The following is a 16,532-nucleotide window of genomic DNA, read 5'->3' as shown; positions in this document are numbered from 1 at the left end:
GTATCGAAGAAGGAATAATGAAAAGCTGTATGAGATTGAGGCGTCCACCGTGGTATGTTGGTAGCGTGCTCCGCCTACCACACCGTATGCTCTGGGTTCACACCCAGGGCAAAGCAACATCAACATTTTAGAAATAAGGTTTTTCAATTAGAAGAAAATTGTTCTAAGCGGGGTCGCCCCTCGGCAGCGCTTGGCAAGCGCTCCGGGTGTATTTCTGCCATGAAAAGCTCTCAGTGAAAACTCATCTGCTTTGCATATGCTGTTCGGAGTCGGCATAAAACTTGTAGGTCCCGTCCGGCCAATTTGTAGGGAAAACCAAGAGGAGCACGACGCAAATTGGAAGATAAGCTCGGCCTTAGATCTCTTCGGCTGTTATCGCGCCTTACATTTATTTTTTTATGTATGAGATTTATGTATATATGAAGATAGTGGAGTTGAAACTAAAAGCATAAAGGCTTCGCAAAGAAAGCCTTTCTATCGACATACATTCTGAAAGCAGTGACTGACTTGGAAAAGGCGGGTTACGAAAAGACCAAAATCACCTAGGTGGAATCAGAGACCATTTATGATGATGATCTGATTTAACTTTCAATTAAATAAAAGTACAATTAAAATTTTTTTTACAATTTTTCCATTTTATTGTTTAAATTATTCATACCTGCGCGACTTAATTTTTCGTAATCATCATCATAATTATTATATATACTTAGTACGTTAATATAAATTTGTAGCAAAAGACTAACCAATTGATTATTTAGCATTAAAAAAATATGAAATTAAATATATTAAATAAAAATCAATAAAAGAATGAAAAACTGTTAATTACTTTATATACGTGAGTATGCATAATTTGAGAAAACTTAAAAAAAAAAGAAAACTTTTTATCAAGACAATAATTTGAAAATTTCAAAATAGGCCAAAATATACATCAACACTCATCGTATTTGTGTTTATTTAAGTATACATTTTTATATTCACCATTTGTAAGTAAATATCTGTTTTTCACTTATTTTCTTATGTAAGAAGAGCAGCTTTGTAATTGTTGTTGTTTTTGACAGTTTCTGTGTTCATTTGTATGAGTGGAAATCAAAACAGTTCTGTGCAAAAAATCAATTGATTTCTGCAAATAATTGATTTTCATACGATTTTCATTACACATAATTTACATTACTATTTTTTTTTAATATTTTTTTTCTTTTGAAATATGTACAAGTATGTGTGTGTGTATGTATGAAGAATGTATATGTGTATAAAAACATATGCAAATAGCGTTATCTATGCGTTGAAGAGGACACTTTTCGATTTGTTATACATACATATATTTAATATATATATTAATTTTATTTTTAATTTTTCTTTGTCTGCTATTGATTATTTGTTTTTTTTTTTTTAGCTTAAATTATTTTTATGCAGCATAAGAGCTTTTATTAAATGTTTCTATTTTGCTTTTGTCATTTTTTTAAATTTTATTATATTTGATTTTTATGTTATTTTTATTATGGCTATAACCTTTTTCTGCAACAGAAACAATTTATTCATACATTTGTATATGAATTACCATTTTTTACGGTGTATACACGTTAATAAAAACGAATGTTTATTAAAAACGGCGTGTTGTTGGTTTTGTTGATTTTAAATTAGCAATTGAAATAAATTATTTTTGTTATAGCTTAATATTGTTACATATAATATTACTTAATTTTCACTAAAAAAAAACTTTTCTTTAGTAAAAAAAAGTCAACAAATAACAACATTTTTGGTTTTAGTGTAGAAAACGAGTTGATATATTGTTAAGCATGATTTATTATTTTTTTTAAATTAGTGGAATTCATACAAGTGAAAAATCTTTCTATTCCTCCATTGCCATACCTACCTGTCAAATAATACACGACAGGGAGAACGGCTGTCGCGAATGGCCAGAGAATGGACGAAAGGTTTGGTTTTTGCAGGCGGTTATTAAACTGAAGTGCCATGAATGGCCCATTTGTGTTTCAAATCAGCTTTTCTTTTAAATGTGTATACAGAAAATTAGTCTACATATTATTTTTAATTTCTAAAATGTAGTTAATAGATTAAATGTGAGCAGCCAGTTAAGCGAACATTTTAAAATATTGTAACGAATTTGCTGCAAATCCTCTTATTTGCCCTTTTGCTAAGTTCGTATCACTAAACTGTTGAATAAATAACTCCAATATTGAATAATGGAAAAATGGCCTTTATTAAAGTACTTCACGATAACACTTATAAATGAAACTGACTTTCAAAATAATACTGCTCTTGCTAGATAGCGTCTTAATCGCAACTGCTGATAGCTCAAATCAAACTGAGTTCCAGCGCTTCTACATTTGCTGCCTTTTATACTCTCTGATTTCAACGTTCGCATCTTCTAGGCGCTTCCAGAATCTACTAGTCCATCAGCTCTCAAACTTCTCAGCTGTAACTACAATTGCACGATTTTATAGCTTTTCTCATTGCATACTTTCCGGAGTATCTCAGATATATACATGTGTTTGCACATTGATTCTCCGCTGCTCATATACGTACATGGTACATATGTGTAGACGCAATTATTGTTTCGTTTATGTAGATACGTAATGATTGAATTATTGATGTGAATTCACGTCACTGCTTAGCATCGGCTTAGAGATAGCAGCACCCCTTAGTTTTGCTAATATTCGTAACAATATGTTAATAATGCAATAAAAAAGTCGTCTACAAAAATTTTTGAAACACACTATTGAGCAAATGATTTAAGTAATCGAACAGCGATTGAACAGGTGATCGAGGCTGTTTACTATTATGGACGTTTTTATCAAACATTCGCCACTTGTATGAATTCACAATGGACATGATATAAATATAGATAGGTAGTTCCACTTTTTCTTCTTCTCCGCCATTGCAGCCTTTTGACATACACTGTGTTTGGCATTCGCTTTTGAAACAGCACCATTATATCCTTCAAAAATAAACGTTCCAAACCCACATTTTTGTTTGCAGTGTTACGTTTCCGTTTCTCCTAACTTTTTGATCTATCTTTTATCGTTCAACAAGCTGTTCCAGGTAAGTATCAAACGCAAGACCTGCCCAAATCAGGGACGGAAAATAATAATTTTTTTTTTCGGAGTCGAAAAAGTCCTGGTAAAAAAATTGTCCTAGGTGAAAATGATTGAGTTCCCAGGTATCCCTATAGCAATATCATGTCGAGTCATGCATCCTTTTTATTTTTCGAACCTTTTCCATAAAAGTCCACATATAAAAGTAAAATCTGTATTTTTATTTTTTGAGTCCGATAGAACTAGTTAAACTCGGACTTTTAAAAATAAAAGTCCGGAAATAAAAGTTAAATCCGGACTTTTATTTTTTAAGGCCAAAATAAAAGTCCGACTTGATAACAAAGAAACGGCTTATCCGACTTAAACATTTTTTTTATTTCATATAGCCGTTTCTTTGTTATCAAGCGGGACTTTTATTTTGGCCTTAAAAAATAAAAGTCCGGATTTAACTTTTATTTCCGGACTTTTATTTTTAAAAGTCCGAGTTTAACTAGTTCTATTGGACTCAAAAAATAAAAATCCGAAAATAATTTTTATCTTGATCCAAATATATTTAAAGTGCAAAATTAATAGTTTTGCAAGGAATTATATTATAAAAGGAATAACAGTTTTAGTCCCTGACCCAAATACATAAAGGAACTGTTCTGCCGGAAAATCTGTATCTTGCCTGTTCGTATTAGGTTCAGTGTAACGTTTGCTCCGAGCTTGACCGCACCGCAAAGGTATATCAGTTTCGTTTCCACTATTAGATCTTGAGCTATTGCTCCTTGTTGAACGGCCATAACTGTTTAAACGGTTAAGCGCCAATTAAGTAAGTAATATAAAAATAAAAATTGCATCTCGCTAAGCATATAGCGAGTACTCTGCTGTCAGTTTTAGTCGCTTAGGCGCTTAAACGCGTGAATTGCGATGTATTTGAATAGAACCTTCCCTAACTGGGCAGACTTGCGAAATAACGGTGGCGTCATCGCAGCAAGGGGATTCGAAGATTCTAAAAAAGGCATAATGGTGCTTCTACGGTTGTCCATAAGAAGATGAATTAGAGGCAACACTCTGGAGGTGGAACTTTTTATTTATAAAGACGAGAAAAAAACTTTATTTTTTAGCGCGTCGCTGATGATGGACAGCAGGGCTGCCCGAAATACATTTGTTTGCGTTGAATAAATAATAAAGTTTGTTGTTTTAGGGTTTAACCTTAAACGCACCGTTGTTATATTTGACAAACAAATTTTTTAGTCAATAAGGAAAAAAAAACATTCGTTTTAATAAATAATTAATGGACTATAAACTGAATGTTTTACTATTTGATAAGTGCTTATTTTGGTTAAAAAAATTGGAAAAAATCTGCATATCTAAATTTTATTCATAAATACCGATTATCGAGGGAAAAATTATGTGGGAAATCTATTTGTATAATTCACGATTAGGAGTTAAGTACGAAAATAAAGATAATCTCGTTATATGTAAACTTGGCCTTAAGTTGATAAGGCTGAATAATATTAACACCTTGATAGATATAAAGGAATTTTTCCAAACTTTAAAAGGCAGAGCAAAAAAGAGACATAGTCGTAATGCCCAAAATGTTGGAGGGGGATAAACAGACTGCTTAGCAATATTTAAAAGTGTGATTTTACCACATAAGAGGTCAAAGTTCAGAAGCAGTACTCTCCTTAAAAGAGTATACAGATTTTGGTTTACTTTTGGGATGCGGCAATTAAGTTGTATTTAAATCAGTCACACCTTTTAAGAGCTCAAGCTAATATATATCAATTGAATTTTGATAGTTAAATAAAAATATCCTATAAAAAATTTAAAATTTCCAAAACAAAATTTTGTTGAGGTGGCAATGCTTTTTCAGAATTTGATGAATTGGAAGTATATCTGAAGGTCTGAACACATAAAGCTTGAAATGCAGCATCGTGCGTTGATAGCTGATTAGATTACATGCGTTTGCATGGGGAACAACAAATAAGATACTTGTCGCTCTCCATACAAACACGTGCAATCTACTTATCTTTTAGCGGGCAATGCTGCATCAAAAATCGTATGTTTTCGGGATTTGACAACTAAATGGCTAATTAAACTTCCTTAACCCTAATGCCATAGTCGTAACCATACCCATATCCATAACCATCTCCAATGTGATCGTTTAAAGGGAAAATTTAACTTCCTTAACCATAACGCCATAGTCGTAACCATACCCATATCCATAACCATCTCCAACGTGATCGATTAATGGTGCCTTATACTGTTTTCACACAGACGGCTTATTGAATAATAAAGGCAGTTTTCTACATTAAGACGCTTTTTGAGCTCAATCTTCCCTACAAAATTCAAATCTATTATTATTTCATTAGTAGCTAATCGAATGCCTAATGAAGTCAAAAGCACAATGCAACTCTGTTGGCAGCGTTCCACTTCCGTTTCCGCTTCTTAGTTTTCAAATCAAATGTCATTGCTGCATGGCGGAACTATACAAGGTGGCCTCATCGAACAGCTGATTATAACCTTTTTTATTTGATTTGATACATCAACTACCGCCGCAGTACGATTTTGACATTTGTCCATCGAATTTACAAGTACATGGAATTTTTTTGTTTGTAGGTATGTCACCATGCTCCCACCTTGTATCGTTCCGCCATGATTGTCTGTCTCATCCTTCATACTAATCGAGCAGTTACTTCTGTGTTAAAGCAAAAAATGTACGATTTCATTAGCAGGTGAAATGAGATCATTAAGTTTCTGTGTGAAAACAGTATTAAACTAAAAATAGTGAAAATCTCATAAAAATGAAGAAAACGCAAAAAATTAGAAACATATTCCACAAAAAAATAAGTCTCTTAGTCATAACGTATCCAAAACAATGAATAAAATCTACAAACAGTTATTAAATTCACCAACTCAAATATTTTTAGGTTATGGATATGGTGAGAAACCAAAAACCAATTGGTTGGCTATGGTATGGTTAAGGCGTTAGCGTTATGATATGGCACCATTAATCGATTACATTTATTTCTATAAGGTAGGTTTTATCTGGTTATGGTTTTATGGTTATAAGTCACCATTAATTGGCCCTTAACACAGTTTACGTCAAAGTGGAACTCCCTTGATTTCTTGTGTCATGGTTGTAGTCAAGGCGAATTCAGTACCACGTGGTGTTATCCCATCAGCTGATTGCTTCTTTTTAATAATTTCCAAACAAACATGTCAACTAATCGAAATCAGTGCTAATTTTCCTTTGATTTGACATCCTTCTGCACGATTGGGTTGAATTCGCTTTGCCATCGCCTTGGGTTTAGTACATATATAAATTATTGCATAACACTTTTTTTAAGTTTTTATTCTTAATTGATGCATGTAAATATGCATGTGAATTGTCCGAGCGATATGTATTTACATTTACTATTTGTTTTCGAATAAAAATATTCGTACGCTGAAAAAATGCTGCATGAAAAATGTTTGCGTATTTTTTTAAATAATTTTATTTTTCAGTATACGCGCAACAGGAAACAATTTGGTGGCAGTTATATTTTAAAGCTTGCAAAATATTCTCGTTAAAAATTATTTAAACTTCCTTAGTATTTTTATGAGTGCATAAACTTTGTTTTTTATTTAATAAGCAAATTGAACAGATATGTACTTAACATTTTTTTTTTATTATTAATATTTTGATTTGTTTGCTTAAATTATAAAAAAATTAAAAAACAATTTAGAGCAAAATTAAATTTAAAATTTTATATATTCAAAAGGAAGGCAACTGGGTTGTAAACAAAACATATAAATATACCGTGAAATTGAAAAAAAAAAAATCATTTGTTCAATTATTCAGCATATTCCCACAAAAATCGATTTCATTACCAGTTCAGTCCCAAAGTTGCGATAGCTTCGCTACTAGCCAAACATTTTATATTCGATTTGCATTTTGGACTTTACTCAGTTTTCCAGTTTTCATGCCGTGCTGACGTGGCTTCACAGATTTATCAGATTTATGCTTGTAGAATCCAATAAATATTGTGTCATCCATACAACATTACAACAGACTCCTTAATTTTTAGTATAAATTAACATTCTGTCTAGTATTATGCCTCATGGATGAAGGCAGTCAGCTCATCAAACGTTCTGGATGAGAAGAAGCCGTATAGCACATAGGTACCCCGTGTGTAGCTCCAATATACTGTATTCGTAAACGTTTACGAGTTAGAATTCCAAAACTCGATTCATATATGAAGTTGCTGCTTTGTCTTGATGGTGGCGATAATAACTGAATAGATCTCACTTATTGCGCGAAAGACGAAAAGCCGCGACCGCATGTGATATTGACTCTCCCTTTTTTAATAACTCGTTCCGGATAAGAGTGACCTCAACCTTGGCTAAGCCCGCTAGAGACTCGAGGCTGATGTACGTTAGTGTTGACCTAATAAAATCTGGACTAATTAGATTTAAAAATACAAGACATGAAAAAAATTGCCCATGGATATTAAGGTCGAGATTCTCTTACAATTTGCGCCGTGTCTGAACCAAGCAAAATTTTTATTTTCCAATATATAGGTAAACACTTGTAGATCACCCCACAATTTAACATAACGTTATGGTTAACCCTTAAATGCAAAAATCGGAAATTATCGGTACACAAATGAACCAGCATTTAAATAGCCCCATATCTCTTGAACAAAGCAAGATTTTCTAGAATATTTTATGCTATTGAAAACGACCTGCTTGTTGATTAATCCACAATTCGGTTCAAGATTTTTCCATTAATGGTTCAGGCGCTACGTGCGGAAATCGTTATTCGGTATATCGATCGACAACTACTGCCGACTGGAACGATTCTTGTGGATATCTCTCGAATCAAGCAAAACTGCAAACTTGCTTGTTTTCTTAGTATATGGGTACCCAAGTCTAGATTAATCAGCAATTGGTCATAAGGTTCAATCATTAAAAGTTCAAGGCAAAAATGGGAATTTATCGGTACACAAATAACCCAGCACATAAATTGCCCTATATCTCTTGAAGAAAGCAAGATTTTCTAAATTCTTTTTTTACATTACATAGCCACCTACATGAGGATTAATACACAATTTGATCCGGGATTGTATCGTTAACGGTTTAGTGTTTACGTGTGACTGATTGGTTGATCGATCAGTGCTGCCTACAACAATCAACAATTTGATATAAAGTCCCATTATAAGCGCTTCAAGGTAAAAATGTGAATTTATCGGTACACAAATGACCCAGCACCCAATTCGCCCCATATGTCTTGCACCGTTAAGGATAGAACCTTGAATCAAATTGTCAATTAATCTGCAAGTAAGTGGCTATATAATGCAAGAAATAATTTAGAAAATCTTTGCTTGCTTAAAGGGATATAGGGCATTTAAAGGGCCGGGTCATTTAAGTACCGAAAAATTTCCATTGCCGCCTTAAAGGGTTAATGATGTAACTGTATATTAAATTGTGCATTAATCTACAAAAAGGTGCCTAAATATTCCAAAAACCAAAATTTTGTCATTTGGTTTGGCTCAACAGATATACACAAATTCACAGTAGTTATCGACAAACCGATTAATCCACGTAGCGACTTAAGCGTTAATGATAGAATCTTGAATCAAATTTTGGATTGATCTAAAAGTGGAAAGCTACATACACATGTGTCTGCTGAATTGTTTTTTTGTTGTTGAAATTTTGCTTCGTTTAAGAGATATACACAAAAATCCGTTTGTAGACAGCACTGATCGATCAATCGATCACTCGCACGTATAAACCAATTTGTGGATTGATTGGCAAGGAGTTGGGTATATAACGCAGAAAAAGAGTTTGGAAAATACAGCTTGGTTAAAGTGATATAGGGTTATTTAGGTGCTGGACCATTTGTGTACCGATAAATTCCAATTTTTGCTTTAAATGCCAAATAATTGAACTTTATATGAAATTGTGGATTAATCTGAAAGCAAATATCTATATATTGAGAAAAGGCAAGCCGAACCAAATGACAATGCTCTTGTTTTTGCAGTTAGACTCACACTGACTTGCTAGACATATGTGGAGGCCATGCTTGCTATAACGTGTATAAGAATACTCACGCCTAGTGGCAGACCATCAGAGCTACAGAGGTTCCTAAAAACTTAAACATTTTGTCGCTTGCAACTTTTTCGTGTCAGCCATACAAATATTTTTTGACAAAAAATGCATGCATAATTTTTTCTTCCGCCTACCATTTTAATAAAGAATCTTCAATAAAGAATGTAAAAAAACTCCAATCGAGCATAAAACATAAAGAAAAAAAATTTACGCTGTTTTACAGAGTGACAGAGGAAACATTTAAATTTAGAGAGGAACATTTTCAATTTTTTGTGTGATAATCGATATTGATTGGGAGAACTATACCCCAGCGGGTTAGTGGGTCAGAATATACCCGCGGTAGGTATGCCTGTCGTAAGAGGCGACTAAAATATCAGATTCAAGGGGCTGTGTAGCGCAACCCTCTCAGGTTGCCAGCGCAATATATAGCTTCTCCAAACCCAATTGTCAACTTCACCTATCCGTGGCGAATCCTGTTTCACTAACAGATGAGGCTTTGGCGACCCCAGGCTCCTCATGTAACTTGGGGTGGGGAGGGAGGAATAGCCTGAAGGTTTAATGTGGCCATATAAATCGTTCCCGAGATGCTCTGGCTAGCACCATAATGGTACTGTGTTACCGGAGCGTACCAGATCTGTATCTGGCAAAGGACCATCACATCGATAACACTCCCCAAAGCCTTCGGGGAGAAACCTTATCGCTACAACAACAACATTGGGAAAACTACTGGAAAATAAAATGAAGTGCGTAAATAAAAAAAATATTCAATATATAAAGAAAACTTTTGAAATAATTAGTTTATAATTAATTAATGTTATTTATTCAATTAAATAAAGTTTTTCGCTACAATTTGCAATTATAAAAAGAAATCAATATTGTGTTTTACAACTCCATCTGCATGTATATATATGTATAATTAAATGCAAGTAGGTACTTGAAATACAAATAAAAATATTTATTATTTTAAAATAAAACATCGATAAATATTATGCGGGCACTATGATTTGATTGAATATTGCTTTAACAAAATAGTTTATTGCATATATAGAACATAATTTATTTTGATTTAAGAAAAAAAAGGCATTTTAATGGTTTCGCGAAGCTTTTAAGCATAAATGAGCTTCTAAAAATATATATATGAGCTTTTATTTTGATATATCTAAATATGGTAGAAAATGAGAAGGTTTAAAAAAACGTTTTTGTAACTGTTAATTTCTATATTTAAACTTTTTTTGGAATTGTAATTGCGTTTTGTTACTGATATATTTCTGAAGCTTTTTTAGAGTAGCAAAAAACCGAAAAAAGTAGTTCAAAGCTCTCAAAAGATTTCCAAATTTAGCCTAAGCAAAACATGGCGTTAAAATTTTTTATTATAAGCTGCTTTATATTTTAAACTTATTTTTTTGTAAACTCTTATGTTTTTATTTGACACCATTTCCTTAAAACTGCTCTTCTTTATATTTAATAAACTTTACACTTAATTCGAGTTATTTACTTCAGTTACATTTTACTCAAACTATGAAATGTAGTACAAAAAATTGTATTAATATAACAGTAAAAAAAAAAAAAAATTATAAGGGCGAGTCATTTAAGCTCGCAAATACTTCTTAACCATAGAAGTCTCTTCATCGCTGCCATTTCGAAAAGGCTCTATCTAAGGAAACTTTTGAAAAACGTCATGCATATACAAATTGTTTGAAGAACGCAACAACTCCGTTATTTTAACACCCTTTCTTTGTAAAGATACATTTGAGTTGGGTATTCTGAGCAAGGGTATTTTTCAAACAAGTTGTCACAGAGGTGCTTTTTTAATCAGACTATGAGCTATGGTATTTTTGAAACAAAGTCTTAGATATGGTCTTTCACAAAGCGTTTGCGAGTTTTCATTACATCCCCTATCGTATAAAAGTTAATAGACGATTTTTAAACCTCACTCTGTGTGAGGGGAAGCGCAATACCTACAACGTAAGAAAGTATGCATTTGAGATTAGTTTTAATTTCTTATTATAATAGTTATCCTTCTTACATAACTTTTTAGAAAATTTTGAATTGATTCTCTTTATTGTAATAAAGGTATTCAATTAACCAATCAAATGTATAGTAAGTTGAAAAAAACCAAACACAGAGTGAGTGAGTTTTAAGATAATTAAGAATGTTAAAGTAAATTGCAATAGAAAATTGTTCGTATAGTTAAGTTCTGCTATTATGCTTAACAGTTATTTTACTTATATATACAAGTATGTACTAATTTATATTTATTAGTATCAATTCTAGTATATATGTATATTTATAAAAGTAGACGACATCAGTGTTGAATTATTATTAAGTATTTATTTTTAATTTCAAGTTTTTTATGAATGATTTCTTTATTCGCTATTAAAAACTTGCAGAAACAGAACTCAAACCTCCAAATAGAGCTTGGACGAACAGAGTATATTTAGGTTATAATTATTTTTCGATTTTAAGACGAAGTTCTTTCAAACCAAACCTCAAATTTGAGCTTAATTTAGGAAATCAGGGCCCATATTTCGTTTCTACGATCCGTGATCGAAACACATTTTAAATCATAATAACTGCGAAGTAGTGGATCTTAAAATGAAATACAGGCCCAGATCTTTCCAAACTGAAAACTACATAAATAAAGATTTTGGCATTTATAGCTTGTTAAGCAAAAAAAAACAAAAAAAAAACAAACAAAATATGTATATTGAAAAAGGTATTTCCTCTTTTGCAGATCAGCAGTAATTGTTTGTGAAAAAGTTGCAAAATCTTCGGATACTGTGACATCAAATCCAGCAATATAAAAATTTTGATTAGCTTTTCAAATTACTTAGAAATATATTATTGTAGTCAAATCGACTGTTCTTATGGAGGAGTTCCATCGAAAAACTTTGCAGAAACGCTTTGCCAAACAGCGATCAACGCAAAAACCAAGCGGTTCTTCATAAACCGTTAAAGGTAGAGTTCTTCCTTCATATCTACGTCAAAGAAGATCACCCTATCCCAGCTGCGGTTTCAGTAAACTTAAATACGAATTTGCTTGAAAAAAGTGCGGCCTCGCGCCCTATCTGAGAAATTTATTGAATAGCGCGCTCTCCCAAAACAGAGTTTGTTCGAAATTCCTGCCTAAATTCAATACTTTCCACGTGAGGTAATTTTGTAAGAAAAAAGTTCGAGATAAGGTATTTTTGAAATAAATACTTTGTTAAAATTCCGAAATTCGCTATTTTTGATGTATTTAAACGAAGCCAAATCTACTGTTCCAAACGACAAGTTTGGTCGAGAAAGGTTACAGACATGCTCTGTATAATTGCGATCAATAAAAACTAGGTGGCTCCGAAATCGTAAAAAGCTTTGTGCCTTCTCTACATTGACGGCTTAGTGGAATATCACCGTACATAACCAGCTCATCTGAGGAATACCTCATCTCAGAACTCGTCCCAAGAGTGCCCTATTCGAGAGTTTGTCTCAAGGCCATTCACTTTCAGCATAGACTCAATACTTTTTAGTTGAGATAGGAAGTTTTAGAAAAAAATACTGAGATAGGGTTTATTAAAAGTTTTGGTAGAGGGTGTTTTTGAAGCAAATTCTTCACTCAAGTTCGGAAAAAAATCTAAGATATGATTTCCTTCAAATAAATTCTATGAAAATGCATTTTCGATCTAGCTGTTGTCGATATGCACCAAAAAAAAAAACATAGTGTAGTGTGGATTATTTAAAAATATGTTTCCGAAAATTTCGCTAGCTCTAGCATGAGAAACCCATTCAAATTCGATTTATTTTTAATACTTTTTTTACAATTAATAAATTTTTTTTTATATTATTTATTTGTTTTTACTTTAAATTTTTAACAATTATCTTATTTATAGTTTTTTTATTTGTTTTTTTGTCGTTTTAATTTATAGTTTCTGGGATCCTTTTTTCCACTTTTTATTTGTATTATTTATTGTTTTATTTGTTATTATTTTTGTTATCATTTAATTATTTCAACGTTCCTCTGATTTTTTTAATTTTTTGCTGCCAATAATGTACCATAGATGGGCACCTTGCGCTACCAGTATTAATGCAGTAAAGAGATATTTGTATTGTTGACAGAATTTGATTTGCGAAATGATCAAAATTTAAAGACACCGAAAATAGCAAAAACAAAAACAAAAGAAAATTCGTTTTTCGCTTTAAATTATCTGCCAAAAAGCTCTATTCGAAAAAAAAAAACAGTTAAATTAAACAGTTTGTTGAACATTGGCTGCAGAAATTATGTTTTATACTGATAGTGCAATATTTTTTAACTTGAAAGTTGTAGCTAAATACTGTAAAAATATAGCAGTTAAGGAAAATAATTGATGCATTTAAAATTACTTAAATATAAAAAGTAATTTATACTGCAGTACTTATTTTTAAATAAAGCGCTACGTTTTAAAGGTAATCGTTAGGCAATTACATATTCAGAGAAAACAAAATTATGCCTTCAATTAATTTCACTGAAAAAATTAAGTTATTTTTGTAGCGCAAACGCATTTGTATTAACTATAATACAATTTTCTTAGTAATGCAAATCAAGTTAAAGTATTGACAATAATGACTAATTACCGATATGCGCAGGGGCTCTAATTTTCTAACTGCATTATGCCCACATAGCTTTCGTGATTATAAATATGATTACTGTTATGTTTTTTTATTGTTGTAATTTTTTTAAATTATTTTTTTAACATATATTTTATTATTTCTGATTATTATTTATTTCACTGATTATCGTCTAGCTATTGCTCTATAGTATAGTAGGTATATATATGTTTTGATATATATATATATTTCCTCATTTAATTTTTATTACTAATACTAAAAATACATTAATTACTAATTTTTTAGTATATTTCCAAATTTTTTTTGTTCAAAAAATTTTCGTAATAAAATTTTACATTCATATTGTTTTTGTTTTTCTTGTTTCTAGTGTTGATTTTAACACGCACATTCACATTTATATATACTTAATTAATTTATTAAATAGGTGTGCATGTGTGTGTGTATGTGTAAGCTGTTGTTTTTCTATTTTTGTAATTTTGCTTATCAGTGTGTATGTGTGTGTGTGTTTGCATTATATTTGTTTCTACTTTAGTTTCTGTTTTTTGTTGTGTTTAAATTTTGCTACATTTATGAAAAGTGTCCCACCCTTATAAAGTATTTCTTGTATTTCTTGTTAATTTTTTTTTTAACTACAAAAGTTATATTTATATTCATTTAACCCTGCTGAGCCACAACAACAAAGAATATAAAATTTTTTTCTTACGATTTACCAATGTTGTTAGAAAGTTTTAAAGATTTTAATTAGCGTCAATGATCTGAAATTTTAAGAAAGAGCAAGTTTTTATTTATATGGCTTACTATTTTTCTTTTCATGCAGATTTTTAAAATTTTTTTCAAAAAAAAAAAAAACAAAAAAAAACCAAAAAATCTGAATTAATATTTATACATTTTCCATAAAGAAATATTCGCGTATACATAATTTTTAAATCTTGACTTTCTGTTCTTGCTACATCAATTATCATTTTTTTTCACACAAAAACAAAAAAAGTTAATATTTACTTTAAATTTTCCATGAAAATGTCGCTTATATTCAAATGCGAAAAATTTTAAATTCAAATTGCATATTGACAATGTTTTTATACATTTTGTGATTTTCGGAAATTCATTAAATTTTATTTATTTTTAATTGTATTAAACAAAACTGCATTTGTTTCAACGCCTTTTACGTTTTTTTAAGTCATTTTTTGTTATTCATTTAATAATAAGAAAACAGAAAACAAATTTCCAAAAATTCCCCCAAATTATTCAACTTTTCGTTATTTTTCAGTTTAATAGTTTCTTACAACATACTTTTTTTACTGCTGCTTAAATTTTTTCTAACTTTTTTTCTTGTCACTATTTATTATTTTCTTATTAACTTATTAATTTTATTTTTTTCTTCCATACACTTTTCCACTCCTTCTGCTGCCACTCTCTTACATCGCTGCTGCTTCTTAATTAGCTTTTGTCACTTCATATGTTATATGTCAGCTACATCTCTTCCTACTCCTCTTCTTTGCACTCCTCTTGATCGTTCTTCAATCTTCACTTGTATTTTTACACTTTAGTAACGTTGGGAATTATCTCAGGCAAAAAATTCGCGATTATTCGCGTTTTTCGCATAGGAATTGACCGCTGGTGAGCGTTTTGGTTCATCGAGTGCATATGAGCCTTCGTCCTTTTTTCGCATACGATAAACAATGAACATTACGACGAGAATGGCGCAGAGCAATCCAACGACAGCACCACCGATAACAGCTATAATATAAAGAAATAGAGACAGAGAGAGAGAGAAAGCGTTAGAAAAAATTTTAAACTTGTGGAAAAGTATATAAATAACTAGTGTACCCGGCAGACGTTGACTTGCTAGAAAACTAGTTTGCCTTCCTTTTATAGGTGGTACAGCCCTCCCGTAACACTTTTTATCCAGTTCACGAACTTTCTTTTCTTATTCTCCGTATTATTGCTACTCTTCCCTTGTTCCATCTTCAGAAACCAGGTTTTATGTTATAAAATATCTCCGTCGTCTTGACAAATATATGACTCTTTCTAAGGCCTATGCTAGTTGCTGCTTTTAGAAGTGATAGCTTTGACACTCCTAATAGCTGGAGTCTTAGCCTTCCGAACGCAGATCACGATCACAAGACGTGCTCTATCGTTTCCTCCTCCAACCCGCACTTCCTATATGCGTCATCACTGACAAGACCAAATTCTGAGAACAATTTTCTGATATAAGTAGGAATAATTTGAATTGGCATCCGAGATAGGGTGATATTCCATTCACTCTATTTACTATACACTCGTAACCAAGCCCCTCTTCTCCCTCAATTTTTTTTATGTATCTTTTGCAATAATTTGTAAAGCGGGAGTCACTGGTGCCGTATGTCGTATCGCTGTAGTCGTATCCCTAACGTAATCAGCTGTTTATCGTTACGACGGTAAACCAAAAACCAATTGGTTGGCTACGATACGGTTACGACATTAGCGGCACCAATAATCGATTGCATTGATTCCCATAAGGTTGGTCGAATCAGCTGTTATAAGGTTACCGATACGGTTACCGATAAAGCACCAATGTCTGCAGCTTAAAATATCCCACCGATTCATAGGCCAGCTTATTGATGAATTGGGAGAGTACAGTAAATCTGCGACTGGGTTTTGGAAAGTAGTTTCGAAAATAAAAATATGTCAGCGGCAATCCTGCATATATCTTCGATAGTTGCATTAATTGTGAAAATCCTATAAAATTGTTATGAAAAAATTCTTTATCGCAATTCCACGCACATTCCTTTTTCATAAGTCTGTCGGGCTTTAGTTATAAGGGAATAGGAAATGGCT

General features: G+C 31.8%; 1 protein-coding gene across 1 annotated transcript in view; it reads right to left on the bottom strand.

Moving 5' to 3' along the window:
- Positions 1-1,371: 1,371 nt before the first annotated feature.
- LOC137245332 (syndecan-like) overlaps positions 1,372-16,532 on the bottom strand; it is a 323,667-nt gene continuing 308,506 nt past the window's right edge. Inside the window, exon 6 of the mRNA XM_067775829.1 lies at positions 1,372-15,452. Coding sequence (XP_067631930.1) covers positions 15,280-15,452 — 173 coding nt within the window. The 3' untranslated portion in view covers positions 1,372-15,279. The remainder of the gene's footprint in view (positions 15,453-16,532) is intronic.

The sequence above is a fragment of the Eurosta solidaginis genome, chromosome 3 (genome assembly GCF_040869045.1).
Source record: "Eurosta solidaginis isolate ZX-2024a chromosome 3, ASM4086904v1, whole genome shotgun sequence".
Lineage (NCBI taxonomy): Eukaryota > Metazoa > Arthropoda > Insecta > Diptera > Tephritidae > Eurosta > Eurosta solidaginis.
The sequence above is the reverse complement of the archived record's forward strand: the minus strand, read 5'-3'. Positions and strand labels throughout refer to the sequence as shown.